The sequence below is a fragment of the Nyctibius grandis genome, chromosome 5, assembly GCF_013368605.1.
Source record: "Nyctibius grandis isolate bNycGra1 chromosome 5, bNycGra1.pri, whole genome shotgun sequence".
In the NCBI taxonomy this organism is placed as follows: domain Eukaryota; kingdom Metazoa; phylum Chordata; class Aves; order Nyctibiiformes; family Nyctibiidae; genus Nyctibius; species Nyctibius grandis.
In genome coordinates this window covers 40,498,225-40,513,231 of record NC_090662.1, presented here as the reverse complement: position 1 = coordinate 40,513,231, position 15,007 = coordinate 40,498,225, and the positions used below count along the sequence as shown (strand labels likewise).

The window sequence follows — 15,007 nt, the reverse complement described above, 5'->3', positions numbered from 1 at the left end:
AGTATCTAGAATTTGCTTTGGTCAATGGCAGCCCATAAAACAAGAACAAAATTACTCCGGATATTCACAAAAAAAGGCATTTGAAAAATCCATGCAGCAGATGTTAAAAGAGAGCAGTATTAAGGGAGTCTTTATAACAGCTAGTCAGGAAAGAGCTGAATTTTTTCAAAACCTTTTCACCATATTTTAAACACTTGTTTTCTTGGAATACAAGGCTAAAGACCATTATCTACTGAGCAGTAAATAAAGAAACTCTCACTCCAGAGGTGCTGCAAACTTTCTGTCACTTGAGTATACTAAAGTGGAAGCATCCCCCTCTGAGACCTTAGAAGGACTCCAGTCTGACAGAAGCTGCTGTGAGATTTCATAACTTTTGAGAAAGTTCATTGCTTACATTTTGGGGAGAGATATTTATTACACAGGAGTGCCAGTTAAAGCCGAGTGAAACACATGGACTCAATAAAGGCCCAATTACGTGACCTTTGCTGTTTGCCACGCTTTTAACTTGTGTGAGTTATTGATTACACTTTCATGAGATCATAATCAGAAGGTTGTTCTTTGGTAATGGTGTGCTAGAGGAGCTTTATCCTCAACTTCAAAGCTGTTCCATGAGGCTTAAGAACAAAGGGTTGGAAGTTTGAAGCACGACCAAAATGAATCTGTATGCATTATCCATGTTTACCACCATGCAAGAGGTGGATTAGCTTATTCTTCAGCTGTGAACTTTCTCTTGTCATGTCGGATGAGCCACCATCTCTAAGGTTTACATTCGTGCTTTTAAAAATACTCTGTTTAATTAAATGTAGTGTCTGCTCAGATCTCCATCATAATTAGTCTAAATACTTGTTAGTGCAATCATTTCCCTAATTGTAAAGGTTTTATTGAAATTATTTGACATTTTCTGAAAAGAATTTTCAGGCTAATTTATTAATTATAAACAAATCTATCCAAAGCCTGAAACTGCAAACAGTCGTTAATCTATGTAAAGATGCACTCCCAGGACCAGCCAGCCCAGGTTTTCACTTATTTTTCAAGTTGTGAGGGGAAGAAAATAACCTTACAGTTTACTTTCAATGTAGACAGAGCCACATATATATGTTGCAGATGCCAGCAGCAGACTTGTACAGCATTGTTTTGTTGGAACTAACCTGATGAGACAGTATTTTAGGTTTTTTCCTCTAAGGAGCAGCGATAATTTCCCCCTTTTTTATTAGCCATAGGAAACTGGCTTTTTGGACATCCCTGGTCATGAAATCTGCACTGGAGAGAGCACTGATCTTTTGCTGAGTGACAAAAGAACGAATTAGTGCTTCCTGTGCCGGAAAAAGTAATAACTTTTCAGCAGAAGAGCTTAAATATTTGAAGATAATGAAGGCTTGTGTATCTTTTACTTTTTTTTAATCTGAACTCTCAGTGCTGTTTCTCTCTTTGGTGTACTGCTTGCTTCTCTCCTCTTCCCCAAAGCAGAGTTATCTAATTTTCATCTGTAAGACATAGGAGAAAACAATTTAAAGGAAACTTGTGCACCACGTATACATTCCAGCCGGGTTCATGCTGAGAAATACCTTTCCTTGATAGAGATTTTCAAGATGTAAACAACTGTGCATATTTATCAAAACCCTAATGATTTTCTCTCCTTTTAGCTTAATTTTCTCAAAAGTATCTCTAGTGAAGCAGGAATAAAATATGTTTCAGAAAACCCGTTAAACAAGAAAACTTCTAAATACGGGGAGTTGTGCTCTCTTGCTTTCTGTTGTGTTTCCGAATAAGGCAAGGTAAAGGAGTGAGAAACTCCCAGTCTTTCCTCAATGAGGAGCTGTAAATTTGTTGTGGCTTTGTTTTTTAAGAAATCCTTTGCATGCCACATGCCTTTGTATAAGTGTACATGTACTTACCTGGAAATTGTTGAGGCTGTGTTCATCCATATGTTGCTTTCCAAGACTTTAACCTTGTGGAACAACCCCACCATCCCCACTGCAGTTACCTATTGTGTCAAGGGATTGACTCTGATTTAAACCAAAATCGTGTTTTCATTAGCAGTCTAATGATGGACAGGACCATGCAACAGGCATTTATTTGGCCCTCTGTTTTGGTAGCCTACTTTTCCTGCACGTGAGGTTGAGTTTCAGAGTTAATGCTCTGCTGGTGTACTTCGGTTTGTCTTTTTCACTGGTGTCCCTCTCAAACCCCACTCTTTCTGCCAAGCCCTTCGGCTTCCAGTCTCCAGTTGGTCCCAAATGACCTCTTCAAATGCTAGAGTGCTTCCAGAGCTCAAGGTCTGGTGAGAGAAAATATCATCTCAAAATGACCAGGTAGCCACCCTGTTTCCCATGTCTCCCAAAGAGCAGACAACTGCCAGAAACTCAATTGCTAAATGTAATCTAAATCTGTTACTTTGTGGCCTCACCAAGCTTCTTGACAGTGATTTCTTCATATTGCTTATCTTTACAGAAATTGTTTTCTCATTACTTGAAGGAAAGGCTAATGTATTCTGCAAAGATTTCTTTACATCTCTCCCGTGCAAAGCATTCTTGGAAGCCTGCAGTATCACCTTTCAAAATCTGGGGCTCCTTTTGACAGCAACCAAGAATTTTCTCTTTTCCAGCTTTCTAAATCATTCTGTTGGAGGATCTGATCTGCCATGCACAGTTGCATGCCACAGGACACATTAAGCACCAGTTAGTCGTCTTCCATTGACAAAATCAGAGAGATTTTGTACCATTCTTCTAAAACCATTAAAACCACAAGTGGTTATTGTTGAAAGTTGCATGCAGGGATTCACTCTGTTGTTAAAAAAGTCTTCCTCCTCGTGCATGGATTTTCTTCAGTCTGCCACAGTTTTCTTAACGTGAAGAAAGCAGGCATAAAACAGGCTCTGCAGAGTTGTGTGCATTTTACCACAGCATTGTGTAATTAACACTGTCACGTAATGTATTTTTCTTTGAGATTTCCCATTTTGCTGAATTCTAATTTGGGTCCTTCTTTTTTAGAAACACCAAAATATCTCTATTTTCCCTTTTGTGAGCATTTCTGCTTTTGTTAATCCTGCTGCTCTGGTTCATTCCCATACACTTAGCAGACAGTACTGGAAAACAGGCAGGTTATCCTGTCTTCTGTGTAAACTGGTTTTCTCAGAGTGTGTTTCTGTATCACTTCGTATTGTTAAGCATGCCTCCTACTTTGGGACTACCTCGTGAGGCTGATGGCAAGTCTCTTTGAGTGTCACATTGAGGTGCAAAAAATGGTTTACCCGCTCTGTGACAGGACCAATAGACAGGTAAGGCAAAGCTGCCTTCTCTAGCAGAAAAGTAAAACCTTGTAGGCAGACAGTTTGTTATCTGCTTGTCTAAGGAGACATCATTATGTTGTTCATTACAGCCGTGTCTAGACTGCACTGCAGTAACAAAATGTGCTGCTGACATACATACTCATGCTCTGGCCAGACTCCTTCAATAGCCTGGTACACGCAGTACAGCTACAGCCTCCCCTCTTTGTTGAAATTCATCTCATTTTGCTTCATGCTTCATCTTGGAACATAGATGGACCAACTTCTCTGACCTAATGCAGTTAATATCTTGGAGAAGAAATGGTCCATGCTGTAAACACCTGACAAACACATACATTGCCTTCGTGATTTTATTTATGGCATATGCAGCTGTGAGCATCTGCTATGGATAAAGCATGATAGAATCTTCTAGTGTGTGCATAGCCAGAAATATCCATGGATCTGGGATAAAAAGGAACTTTTTTGATGAGTTTCTTTCTTTAAATGTAGAAAATTTGCATTAGGGTATATTTGTCATTTAATTGATAACAGAATAGAATGTGCAGCACTGATCTCTAAAATAATGAGAAGAAAATACAGTTAATTTCTTACATCTACTTGCAAAGCTAACACACATTCTCTTTTCTTTGTTAGAAAGGCTGCAGATTTCCTTAGGTTATTGAGCTGTGACATACAACAGTTTAAGCTACTCTACTTTGCTTTCAGGTACTACCATTACTTCTAATCCTACATCTTTCATGTAAAATGAAGAAAACATAAAGCACATTCCTGTGAATGCTTTGATTAAATGTGAAACAAAAACAAGGTATGCGCAACATAGCATCTGAGTAGTAAGAAAACTAACGCAGTAGATGTTGTGCTGAGGAGTGGAGGTCTGTAGGAATTTAAGTGTATATCATTTAAAACCAAACTGCCGACATGTTTGCTACAATACTTGTTAGAGGGCTTCGTTATTTTTATAACCTTTTAAATTCCTCTGATTTATAGAAAACAGCCATTTAAAGTCCGTAAAAGTTAATCCCGACCATGGAATTATTTGCCTAAAATGAAATTTCCTCCCTTTGCTGAGGGCTTTGACCACATGGGGAACTGTTAAAGGGCAGCTGCGTGGGGCTACCTGCTGCCTGAAGGCACCGAGTCCCCAGGCTGTTCACACAAGGTCTGCAGGGGCCCTTGCCTCAGTTTCCGAGGGTGTCAAACAAAGTGTTTACACAAAAGTAAAATGTATTCTTCCTTGAATGCTTCCTGAAGTCAAGCCAAAACCAAAAAGACTTCCATGCTTGCAGAGTATGCAGTTGTCAAAGATCAACATTTTATCTCAAACCCCGTTTCCTCCATCACCTCTAACACCATTCCTCTAAGATTTAGCTTTGATACCAAATTTTGCCCCTCACGTACCAGGCAGTTCATAAGCTGACTTAAAAAAAATAAGTCAAAAGAATGTTTTTATAATGGAAAAGGGATTATAGATTATGGGGTTTTCCCCTTTATCTCTCAACTATATCCAAGGAAATTTTGTTCTCACTACCAGGTCACTCACAATGACCACTTACAGCACAAATTGTGGTACTCACTAGACAGTATTTTAATTGCACATACCTGTCTCTTCAATTAACCATCATGACTAAATTTCATGCTAGGCTGGAGCATGGTAAATATTTGCTGAGAGTGTGTTGTTTGCTTTTCAGTCATGATGATTAATGCAAGTTAATAGGCAATCAACTCAAATTACAGCAGGACAATAATGGAGACTGGATGTAGGGATTGTGTCAAGATAGAATTTTTTCAAATAGATAGGATTTATGGCAGCCAAGTCTTGTTTCGGATTTTCAGGTTTGAGAAGTTAAACTACTCTGCTCTACTGTGCAGCCTCTCTAGACTGTGATTTTTGCATATAATTTTTATATCAAAATTTAACCAACTCTGTCCAGCACACGTGATTTGCAAACCTACTCTGCACCACATGTCTTCATAACTTTTAAGTAATACTAGCTGGATCTACTTGAGGTGTTTCAGATCTTCTTAGATACTATCGTTTCAAGAAGTTCGTTTTTTGTCAACTCAGCAGATGTACAAACCTTTGTACAGAAATGGTGAGAGCAGGTATCTCCCCCAGTGCAATGCGTGGCTTTCCTCCTGAGCAGCCTGATGCTTGTGCAACATCTGTTCCCATCTATTTAACGTGTGAGCAGAACGTACTCCTGCCTCAGGCACTAATCCCTGCTACGCCTCTACTCTGGTTAGAGGAATTCCTTCCTTGAAAGGTGGTGAGTATTGTGGCTCATGTAGCAATCAGTCCTCTTTCCCACAGTCAACTTTCTTTTTGTCTTTGTCCTTAGGCATCATTTCGACTCTAGAAAATGGGATTCCAGTTCCTTTCCTACAAATCAGGGCTCTGGCTCACAAGCTGACCTGCTACAACAGCGTGGTTGGAATGGAAATAGGGGAGTGGAGCTATTTGGTCTCGTTACCAGTTGTTGTTTACTAGAATAGTAAGAACATAATGTTTTAATATCCCAACCCATTATGACCTGGTTTAGATATAACCAAACATCAAAGCTAACCAATGAGAAACAGACAGTACAGCATTGACTCACTCACTGTACTATTGTATAGAAGTGTAGAGACATGTAATTATTTTTCTGAACCGAAGTTTTATTTGAAAACAAAAATGTTCACAATCTGACTTTATGTCTTGTTTTCATATTTTGGCATGGTACATTGTATTGGAAAAAGAAGTCTTTAATTAAAAGCAGCCTTTTGAACATTACCCCAGACTTCAATTTTCATCTCCTGTTTTACTGCTTCTCTCCATGTCCCCTCTCCCTCCCACATATATTCCATGTGTTTAACCCACTCTTAAAAACTTTCATCGCTTCCTTCCCTATTGCTTTGCAAGTCCTCCTCTGAGGTCTCCGTGCCTACACAACACCCTCTGAAGACTGTCTGTGCAGAGTGTAGCCCCTGCATGCTGTTTGGGTTCTCCTTGCTGTCCCCACAGACTGAGTGGATGTGCTGCCCGGGCTGATCAGGAATTTCATAACGTCCTTTCTACCCAGCTTATGGGTACTTTTCTGGTGTCACCAGGAGCTAAAGGGAGATGGTCTCTCACACACTGCCAGAGCTTCTGCTCAAGTTAACAGAGCACAGCATCGCAGAAGGGCTGAGGCTGATCTGAGACCAGACAGTCTGCTCTTGAGATGATCTAGTCCACCTCTCTGCTCGAACAGGGTGACCTAAAGCCGCTTGCCCAGGACTGTGTTGAGTTGGGTTTTGAATATCTTCACAGATGGAAGCTCCACAACATCTCTGGGCAACCAGTGCCAGTGCTCAGTCACCCACTCAGTAACAAGGTGTTTTCTCAGGTTCAGACAGAGTTTTCTGTATTGTGCCCCTTGCTTCCTGACCTGTCACTGGGCACTGCTGAGCAGAGCCTGGCTTCATCTTCTTTGCCCCCCCCCCATCACTATTTGTACACATTGATTAGATGGCCCCTCAGCTGAATGGGGCCAGGCTGAATGGTCCCAGCTCTCTTAGCATCTCCCTGTATGTCAGACACTCTAGTCCCTTGATCATCTTTGTGGCCCTTCACTGGTCTCACTCCAGTAAGTCCACATCTTCTTTGTACTAGGGAGCCAGGATATTACAGGAGAAAAAGGACAGTCTTCTGGTTAAGGACATTGACTGCCATCTTGTAGACGTAAATGAACTACCATTTATCAGCCCAAAGTTCTCATAAAATTTTGGCCTAATCTGTCTTTGTTTCACTATTTTAGCTAAAAAGCAGACATAACAATACTGTCTACTATCATTGAGTTGCTCGATGAAGACACATTTTTGCCAGTGCCCATGCTAAGGTCTCAAATGCTTTTCTGAGAGCAGCAGGTACAATTACCTGTGATCCCTCATATGCTGCAGGGTAAATGAGAAGGCAGACTTTAGGGGAAAGGTTCATTTCCACTTGGTCTGCACACCTGCAGCCGTGCCATTGACAGTAGTGGAAGTCTCCTGCTAAGATGCACACACCTCAGGGGTACGTGGTGTGTACAACTACGCTGCAGGCTCATGACAGCACTTTGCATCGCATATGAAGAAATACTGAACAAATGACTCAATAGAGAGGCCAGGGTCCCATGGAAGAAAGTACCAAAGCGTGCAATCTGTGCCAAAATGCAGGTGCTTATCAGGAGTAGGATGAAGGTAGTGGAAAGTAGTTTTTAAATCATGCCAACACCTTTTGAGGATCGCCAAAACAAATCACTTATGTTGCAGTTAATAATGAGTGACATGAAGCCAACTCTGTAGGAAAGCTTTCAGCTCCACCCTTGGAACAATTTAATGAACTGAGGTTGAACAAGGCAGTGTCAGAGCTGTAACCAAGATATGTGTCCTAGCATGGCACTCCAGTAAGGTGGCTATTCATTGCCTGGCGCTGTTTCCCCAAGGCAATGTGCCGTGCTGTGCAAATCAACCAAGAGCAAGCTTGGATATTCCTACGCCACAGTTGCATCACGCATGTGAGTATGTCCTAAAGCTTGTGGTGCAGGCAGGTCAGCCAGGCTCACCAGTCGGTTCCAGCAGGATTCTGCCCAAAAAACAGCTTTAAGAATTAGCTTGCTGTTCATACATTTCTTGTAGTCTGCCAGATAAAAGGTGTGGGTTGTAAAAAATGTCGCCTCTGTATAACATTTATTTGCTGTTTGCATGTCTTTTTCCTTGCTGTTGTGCTGTGTTCTGATTACTGTATGGTCACTTGCAGTCTCTGACATAAGAGGAAAAGATCTGAAAGTTATGCTTAGGTGAAGAAGCACTCAAGCAAATAATAGAAACAAATCCAGCGAACAACATAATGAAAAGTAGGATTTTTCTGCTGTAGTTTATATGCTAAATAGTTTGCTTCTGTGAATGCAATCAAAATACATATCGATTTTTCATTTATTTTGTTATAGGCTGAGTACTTCTATGAGTTCCTGTCTTTGCGCTCTTTGGATAAAGGCATAATGGCTGATCCAACTATAAATATCCCTCTGCTTGGAACAGTTCCTCATAAAGCATCAGGTTTGTGCTGTTGATATTATAAATTGTGTTCCTGTAAAAAATATTGCGCAGTCAGTAAAGTCTAAATATTTTGTTATGAATTGTAGTTCTGAAGTTTATTGCTAAAAAAATGCTTGTCACAGTGCTTGACACTGAACAGTTTGTGAGTGCCTTGCCTGACTACAGCAGCATATTTTGTCTGAGCCAAGTCACGTGAAGCTTTTATGTGTAGATAAATCAGCAGAAGCTTGTGCAAAATTGTTGCATAAAATTCATGTGCGTGAATATTATTACTTAAGTTGTGCAACTTATGGAAAACAAAATCTTTGATCACTATAAGGAATAGTTATAAAATTATTCTGTTTCTCAGAGGTTGCAGTTTGTGGATGTTTTACTTTTAGTTGGGGTCAGCTCTTGTCCCTGGACATTCAGCTCAAAGACACAAGTTCTAGTTTAGGATATTATCATTTACAACTTTTCCCTTACTTGTGCATTCTCAGTCCTTCACTGGAGCTTATAGCTCCACAGCGGAGGCTGAGGCCAAGCCAACATGAGTTCTCCAGAAGCACCGTGGTGCACAGTGAGCCAAGTGGGGTAAAACAGCTTTCCATGAGAGCTTATCTAATCCGCTTTGCTCTGAAGTGGATGAATAACAGTCTACGTATCTGTTCCAGGGCCAATATATGGTAGCCTCTGGCAGAAAGGCAGAAATGTACATCTGGGTGACAGTAGTGTCTTAGAGATCATGGTTTCATGATCAGCCTTAGCCAACCAAAGACCATGTGAGAATAATGGGAAAGAAGTGAGAAAAGGAATGAGAGGATGGGGCTACATGTGGATCCAAGTGTAGCACTGATACACAGGTTTACATCTTTGGTCGTTCTTTCTCTTCTCTTTTTTTTAATGTATAAATTCTGAAAGTTTGTGTTTGATATCTTCCATTTTCGGCTTGTAGTAGAATGGTGTTGAAGTAATATTGCAGCACAGCTTTTTGGAATTTAACATTAATGATTGGTCTCTCCATTCACTGTGTATTGAATGGGTGGTATTGAAAATGGATTTGGATGAAGACTGCTATAATATTTGCACCATAATTACTGCAATTGAATTGATTGCAAGCCAAATAAATTGGCAAGTAAAGACATTTACTCTAAATGTAACTAAAAAGGTCACAAAAGCAAAGTTCTTGTTAAGCATGAGATTAATTCCACCTCTACATAAAGCAGGTGAAATATGTGGGAAGCTCTGCACTCAGCATCCTCTAATATAAGCTACTTTCTCCTTTAATTTTTAGCTATCTAGAAAGGCTAGACCAAAGTGACCTGCTTCTGATTGTGTTTAGGAAAACATATAATCTACAAGTGAAGGGAGGCTGGAGATGAGATCTCACAGTTCTAGCAGAAGGTCTGTTAACCATCATGATAGGAGGTCTGATTAAAGCCAAAAAGGACTTACCCTGTTTGCAGAACTGGTACCTCATTTCCAAGACTAATATGGGCATGTCCATGGTGTTTTCCTACGTGGAGCATGTGCAGTGCACCACTGCATTTAGTATATATAAGCTGTATTTAAGTTCTCTTTGGCATTATAGTGAGTCTGGTGTTTAACAGTGATTCATAATCAGTACACGTACAGTATTTGAAGCATGTACACTATTTAACAGTGAGCCAGTAGCACGATGGTGGTTTTTTTACGCTGACTGCTAGCAGGCCAAAATTCACTAGGTAGCCTTAAATAAATACATGCTATAAAAATAGTGAATGGTGGCCACTTTGTAGTTATTTCTAGAATTTACATGTTCACAAAACTGTTCTGACAAATCTAGGCTAGTTTGGCTCAATCTATTGCATTACCAAATAATTTTTCTACACGTATGCATGTCAGAAGAAATTCAGTGACAAGCTTGTATTTAGGAACAGATCAAGAGTAGTAAGTTATTTCTTGAAAAAGCATTTTTGCCCGGAAGATTACACTAAAAACAATTAAAGAGGAATAAAAGAGGAAAGATAGCTGTATTAGACATGAGAGTGGGAAACAAGAAAGAGGATTAACAGTTAGATGGGGTAGTTGAACCCAGTGATCTTGTCAAAATCAGTGGACTTTTAAAACTTCTTTGAGGATATTTGCCTATCACCAATAAAGCATAAGGATGTCTTTAGTGCTTTAAGGCCTGCCTAGCCTGCATTTTATCTTATGGCCAACACTGGCCATAAGAAGACCTGTGGAAGAGCAAGGGGAGGGCAAGCATATGTGATACTTCTGTTTACCGTCTCATCTCTGACTAGCTTCAGCTCAGAACATTTCCTGAGTCTTAAATGATTTGTCTTTTTTATAACCCCACATGGGTTACAAATCTCTCTTTCCCGTACTTAACCAGGCTCTTCTTGAGTCCATATATTCTTCTGGTATCTCCAGTGGCTTTGGCAAGGAGTTCACTGCCTCCCATTACATGAAGATCCCCCTCCTGTTTTTTCGAGTCTGTCTGCAACAGCTTCATCTGATGGTGTCCTGGTTTGGCTCAAACCAGGCCAAATAGTCTTAGAGAACCCAAGGTCACTGCTTACGAGTAAAGAGCCGAAGGGGGTTGTACCTGCAGGGAGTAGTGGACGGGGCAGGTGACCCAGGATTGACCAGCAAGGTATTCCATCCCATACATGTCATTCTCACTTTCCTGTTTATCACTAACCCACTGCCTCCTGGAGGTGGGGCCCAGGAGGGAGGGGCCCTCCTGTCTCCCACTGATTGGTACCAGCTTTGCCAAATCTCCAGTTAAAAGCCTGCAGGTGTGATGGCAGTGGAGCTACTGCATTTTGCTCTCTGTCTGTGCTGGGGGGAGGTACTGCCTTTTCCCCCTCTGCCTGTACTGGGGGGAGCAACTCTGCCTGAGGAGGATTTCCAAGCTCTTGATCTTGGTTTTGTACATATTTGTATATATTTGGTTATTTCTATTATTATTGTTATTATACTCTTTTTCATTATTATAGTTTATTAAAACTGTTTTAACTTTCCAACCCATAAGTCTCTCTCCCTTTTCCCTTTCCCTTGGGGGGGGGAAGAGGGTTAACAGAGAGCATCTGGCACCTGGTTAATAGCCAGCCCAGCTTTAAACCGTGACAGATTTATTGGCGCCCAACGTGGGGCTCGAGAGAAGCTCCAACAGGTTGCTCTGATAAGTCGAATCCTGGCTCTGGTGGGAGGAGACCTGGAGAGCTCAGCTGAGAGAATATCAGATTTCTTCCTTTGAGATTTACGAGGGGTTGGAAAGTTAAAACAGATAGTGAAGATGGTGATGTCATTTTTGAATGCTGTGTTATCTCATCTTTTTATGGAGGCTCTTTCACAATTGAGTATTGCAATGATGCCTTACCTGCCGTGGGCACTGTGTTATTGCTTGCTTCTTATGAATGTTTACATGCAGTTTAGCAGTGGGCGCTGGTCGAAATGTATTGTTTTGGTATGGGGTTTGATACTGATTTATGCTGTGATAAACTGGGCAGTTAATATTCCGATCTCTTATCTCTATGACACAATGATGGGCAGCTTTAATCGCGAATCAGTAGCAGCAACTTCATCTGCACGCTCCAGGCGCCCTTTAGCTGATTCTGTTAATGATTACACTTCCAGTTTTACTTTGGGAAATAGTACCTTCTCCTTTTCTGCCAAGCTGATTCCACTAGATTTTGCGAAATTAGGATGGTGCTGTCTAGGTGGCATGTTTTTATTTTTGGTTGTCCTGAATGTGTTTCTGATGTGGGATAAGATTAAATATCAGTGCAGGGACAGTTGTAGGTGTCATGCAGCCACCTCAGATCCTACAGTGTGTACTGCTGCTACAGCCACTAAACCCACTGAAACCTCGGCAGCCTGTACCACAGCTGCTACACCCCCCAAGATGGCCACTGTAGCTACTCAGACTCTCAGCACTCCCACGACAGCCACTGCATCTACTCAGACTCCAGCATCTATCGAATCTCTACCAATTGCTCCTGTAACCAGGAAGAAATACCAAAAGAAATCAGCTCGTGAAGTGAAGGATGATGACTCAGAGCCTTCTAAGGCAGAGCCATCATATAACCCAGGTGAGGGCCCTTCTCAGGCAGAGTTAGGGCCTGACACAGATGGGGGTTTCCTCGATCGTCCTTTTAAAACAGACCCATCACAGAAGAAAGGCCCTTCTAAAGCAGAACTATCACAAGAGGAGGACTCAGACGTAGAGATAACCTACCACTCCTTATCCCTGAAGGACCTGAGAAATATAAGGAAAGACTTCAGCCGTTATGACGGTGAACCTATTATTACCTGGTTGCTCCGATGCTGGGATAATGGGGCAGACAGCATGCAATTGGATGGCAGAGAAGCCAGACAGCTGGGATCCCTGTCCAGAGATGGTGGTATTGATAAGGCGCTCGCAAGAAAGTCAAACACTATCAGTCTCTGGAGGCGACTCCTGTCAGCTGTAAAGAGCAGGTATCCCTATAAAGATGATGTTATGAGTCACCTAAGCAAATGGACCACTATAGAAAAAGGTATTAACTACCTTAGAGAACTGGCTGTGCAAGAGATCATTTATAGACACCCACGGAACATTGTAGATCCTGTAGATCCTGATGAAGTGGAATGCAACCGATCCATGTTCCGGAAGGTTGTGAAGAATGCTCCACCGACATATACCCATACATTGTCAATATTAGTATGGGGAGAAGATGATATGGCACATTCTACTGTGGGCAAAATGGCTAACTGTATGCGACAGTATGAAGATAGTATTTCTTCCCCACTGCAGACACGCATCTCGGCTGTGGAAAAACTGACTAAGGAGAACAAGGACTCATTTAAACAACTGTCAGACAAACTGTCCAAGATCGAGAATAAACTTGACTCTCTACCTACACAGGCGCGCGTTGCAGCCGTTAGGAGAAAACGCTCTCCTACAGGACCAGCTCAAAGGAAACAGAACACATCACGAGGTATCCTGTGGTTTGCCCTGCGTGGTTATGGGGAGGACATGAGCAGATGGCATGGACAACCTACCAGTACCCTACAGGCACGAGTACGTGAGTTGCAAGCTAAAAGAAATACCAGAGAGAATTTTTCTAGGAGGATGGCTGCTCCAGTTACCAGTGAGCAGGACCCCAGTCAGGGGAGATGGGCCTCAAATCACTTTTTCCCAAGTGTGAATAGGAGAAATGAAGGTCCAGTCCCTGTGAGCAGCATGAATCCATTTCTTAATTAGGGGGGCCCTGCCTCCAGCCAGGTGGAGGAGAGGGACAACCGGATTTATTGGACTGTGTGGATTCGATGGCCTGGCACATTAAAACCACAAAGGTATCGAGCCCTGGTAGACACTGGTGCACAGTGCACCCTAATGCCATCGGATCATAAAGGGGCAGAATCTATCAGCATTTCAGGAGTAACAGGAGGATCTCAAGTGTTATCTGTATTGGAGGCCGAAGTGAGCCTAACTAAAAATGAATGGAAAAAGCACCCCATTGTGACTGGCCCAGATGCTCCGTGCATCCTTGGCATAGACTACCTCAAGAGAGGGTATTTTAAGGACCCAAAAGGGTACAGATGGGCCTTTGGTATAGCAGCTGTAGAGACTGAGGACATTAAACAGCTGTCTACCTTGCCTGGCCTCTCAGAAGATCCTTCTGTTGTGGGGTTGCTGAAGGTTGAAGAACAACAGGTGCCAATTGCTACTACCACGGTGCACCGACGACAATATCGCACCAATCGAGACTCCCTGATCCCCATTCATAAACTGATTAGACAATTAGAAAATCAAGGAGTGATTACCAAGACTCGCTCACCCTTTAATAGTCCTATATGGCCAGTGCGAAAGTCTGATGGAGAATGGAGATTAACTGTGGACTATCGTGGCCTAAATGAAGTTACACCACCGCTGAGTGCTGCTGTGCCAGACATGCTAGAACTTCAATACGAACTGGAGTCAAAGGCAGCCAAGTGGTACGCCACCATAGACATTGCTAATGCATTTTTCTCTATTCCTTTGGCACCAAAGTGCAGGCCACAGTTTGCTTTTACCTGGAGAGGTATCCAGTACACCTGGAATCGACTGCCCCAGGGGTGGAAACACAGTCCTACTATTTGCCATGGACTGATCCAGACTGCACTAGAAAAGGGTGGAGCTCCAGAACATTTGCAATACATTGATGACATCATTGTGTGGGGTGATACATCAGCAGAAGTTTTTGACAAAGGGGAGAAAATAATCCAAATTCTTCTGAAAGCTGGTTTTGCCATAAAAAGGGGCAAGGTCAAGGGACCTGCCCGGGAGATCCAGTTTTTAGGGATTAAATGGCAAGATGGGCGTCGCCAGATCCCGATAGAGGTGATCAACAAAATAACAGCTATGTCCCCACCAACTAACAAAAAGGAAACACAAGCTACCTGGTTAGTTAACACCAGGGGATCTATCAATCGAGCTGGCCCTGCTCAGTCAGACCTTCTACATACAGTAGAAGGAGATAAAGTCCCGGTGGTGCATGAAAGGAATCTATTGGGAAAAACTGTCTGGATTCTTCCTGTAACGGGCAAAGGTAAACCCATTCGTGGGATTGCTTTTGCTCAGGGACCTGGATGTACTTGGTGGGTGATGTTGCAAGATGGTGAAGTCCGATGTGTCCCTGAAGGTGATCTGATTATGGGTGAGACTACTTAAGT

The 15,007-nt window shown here is 42.1% G+C and overlaps 1 protein-coding gene across 1 annotated transcript in view; it reads left to right on the top strand.

The window, feature by feature from the left end:
* Positions 1–15,007, top strand: part of WIF1 (WNT inhibitory factor 1) — a 50,093-nt gene that overhangs the window by 16,420 nt on the left and 18,666 nt on the right. The window contains exon 3 of the mRNA XM_068402203.1: positions 8,236–8,344. Coding sequence (XP_068258304.1) covers positions 8,236–8,344 — 109 coding nt within the window. The remainder of the gene's footprint in view (positions 1–8,235; positions 8,345–15,007) is intronic.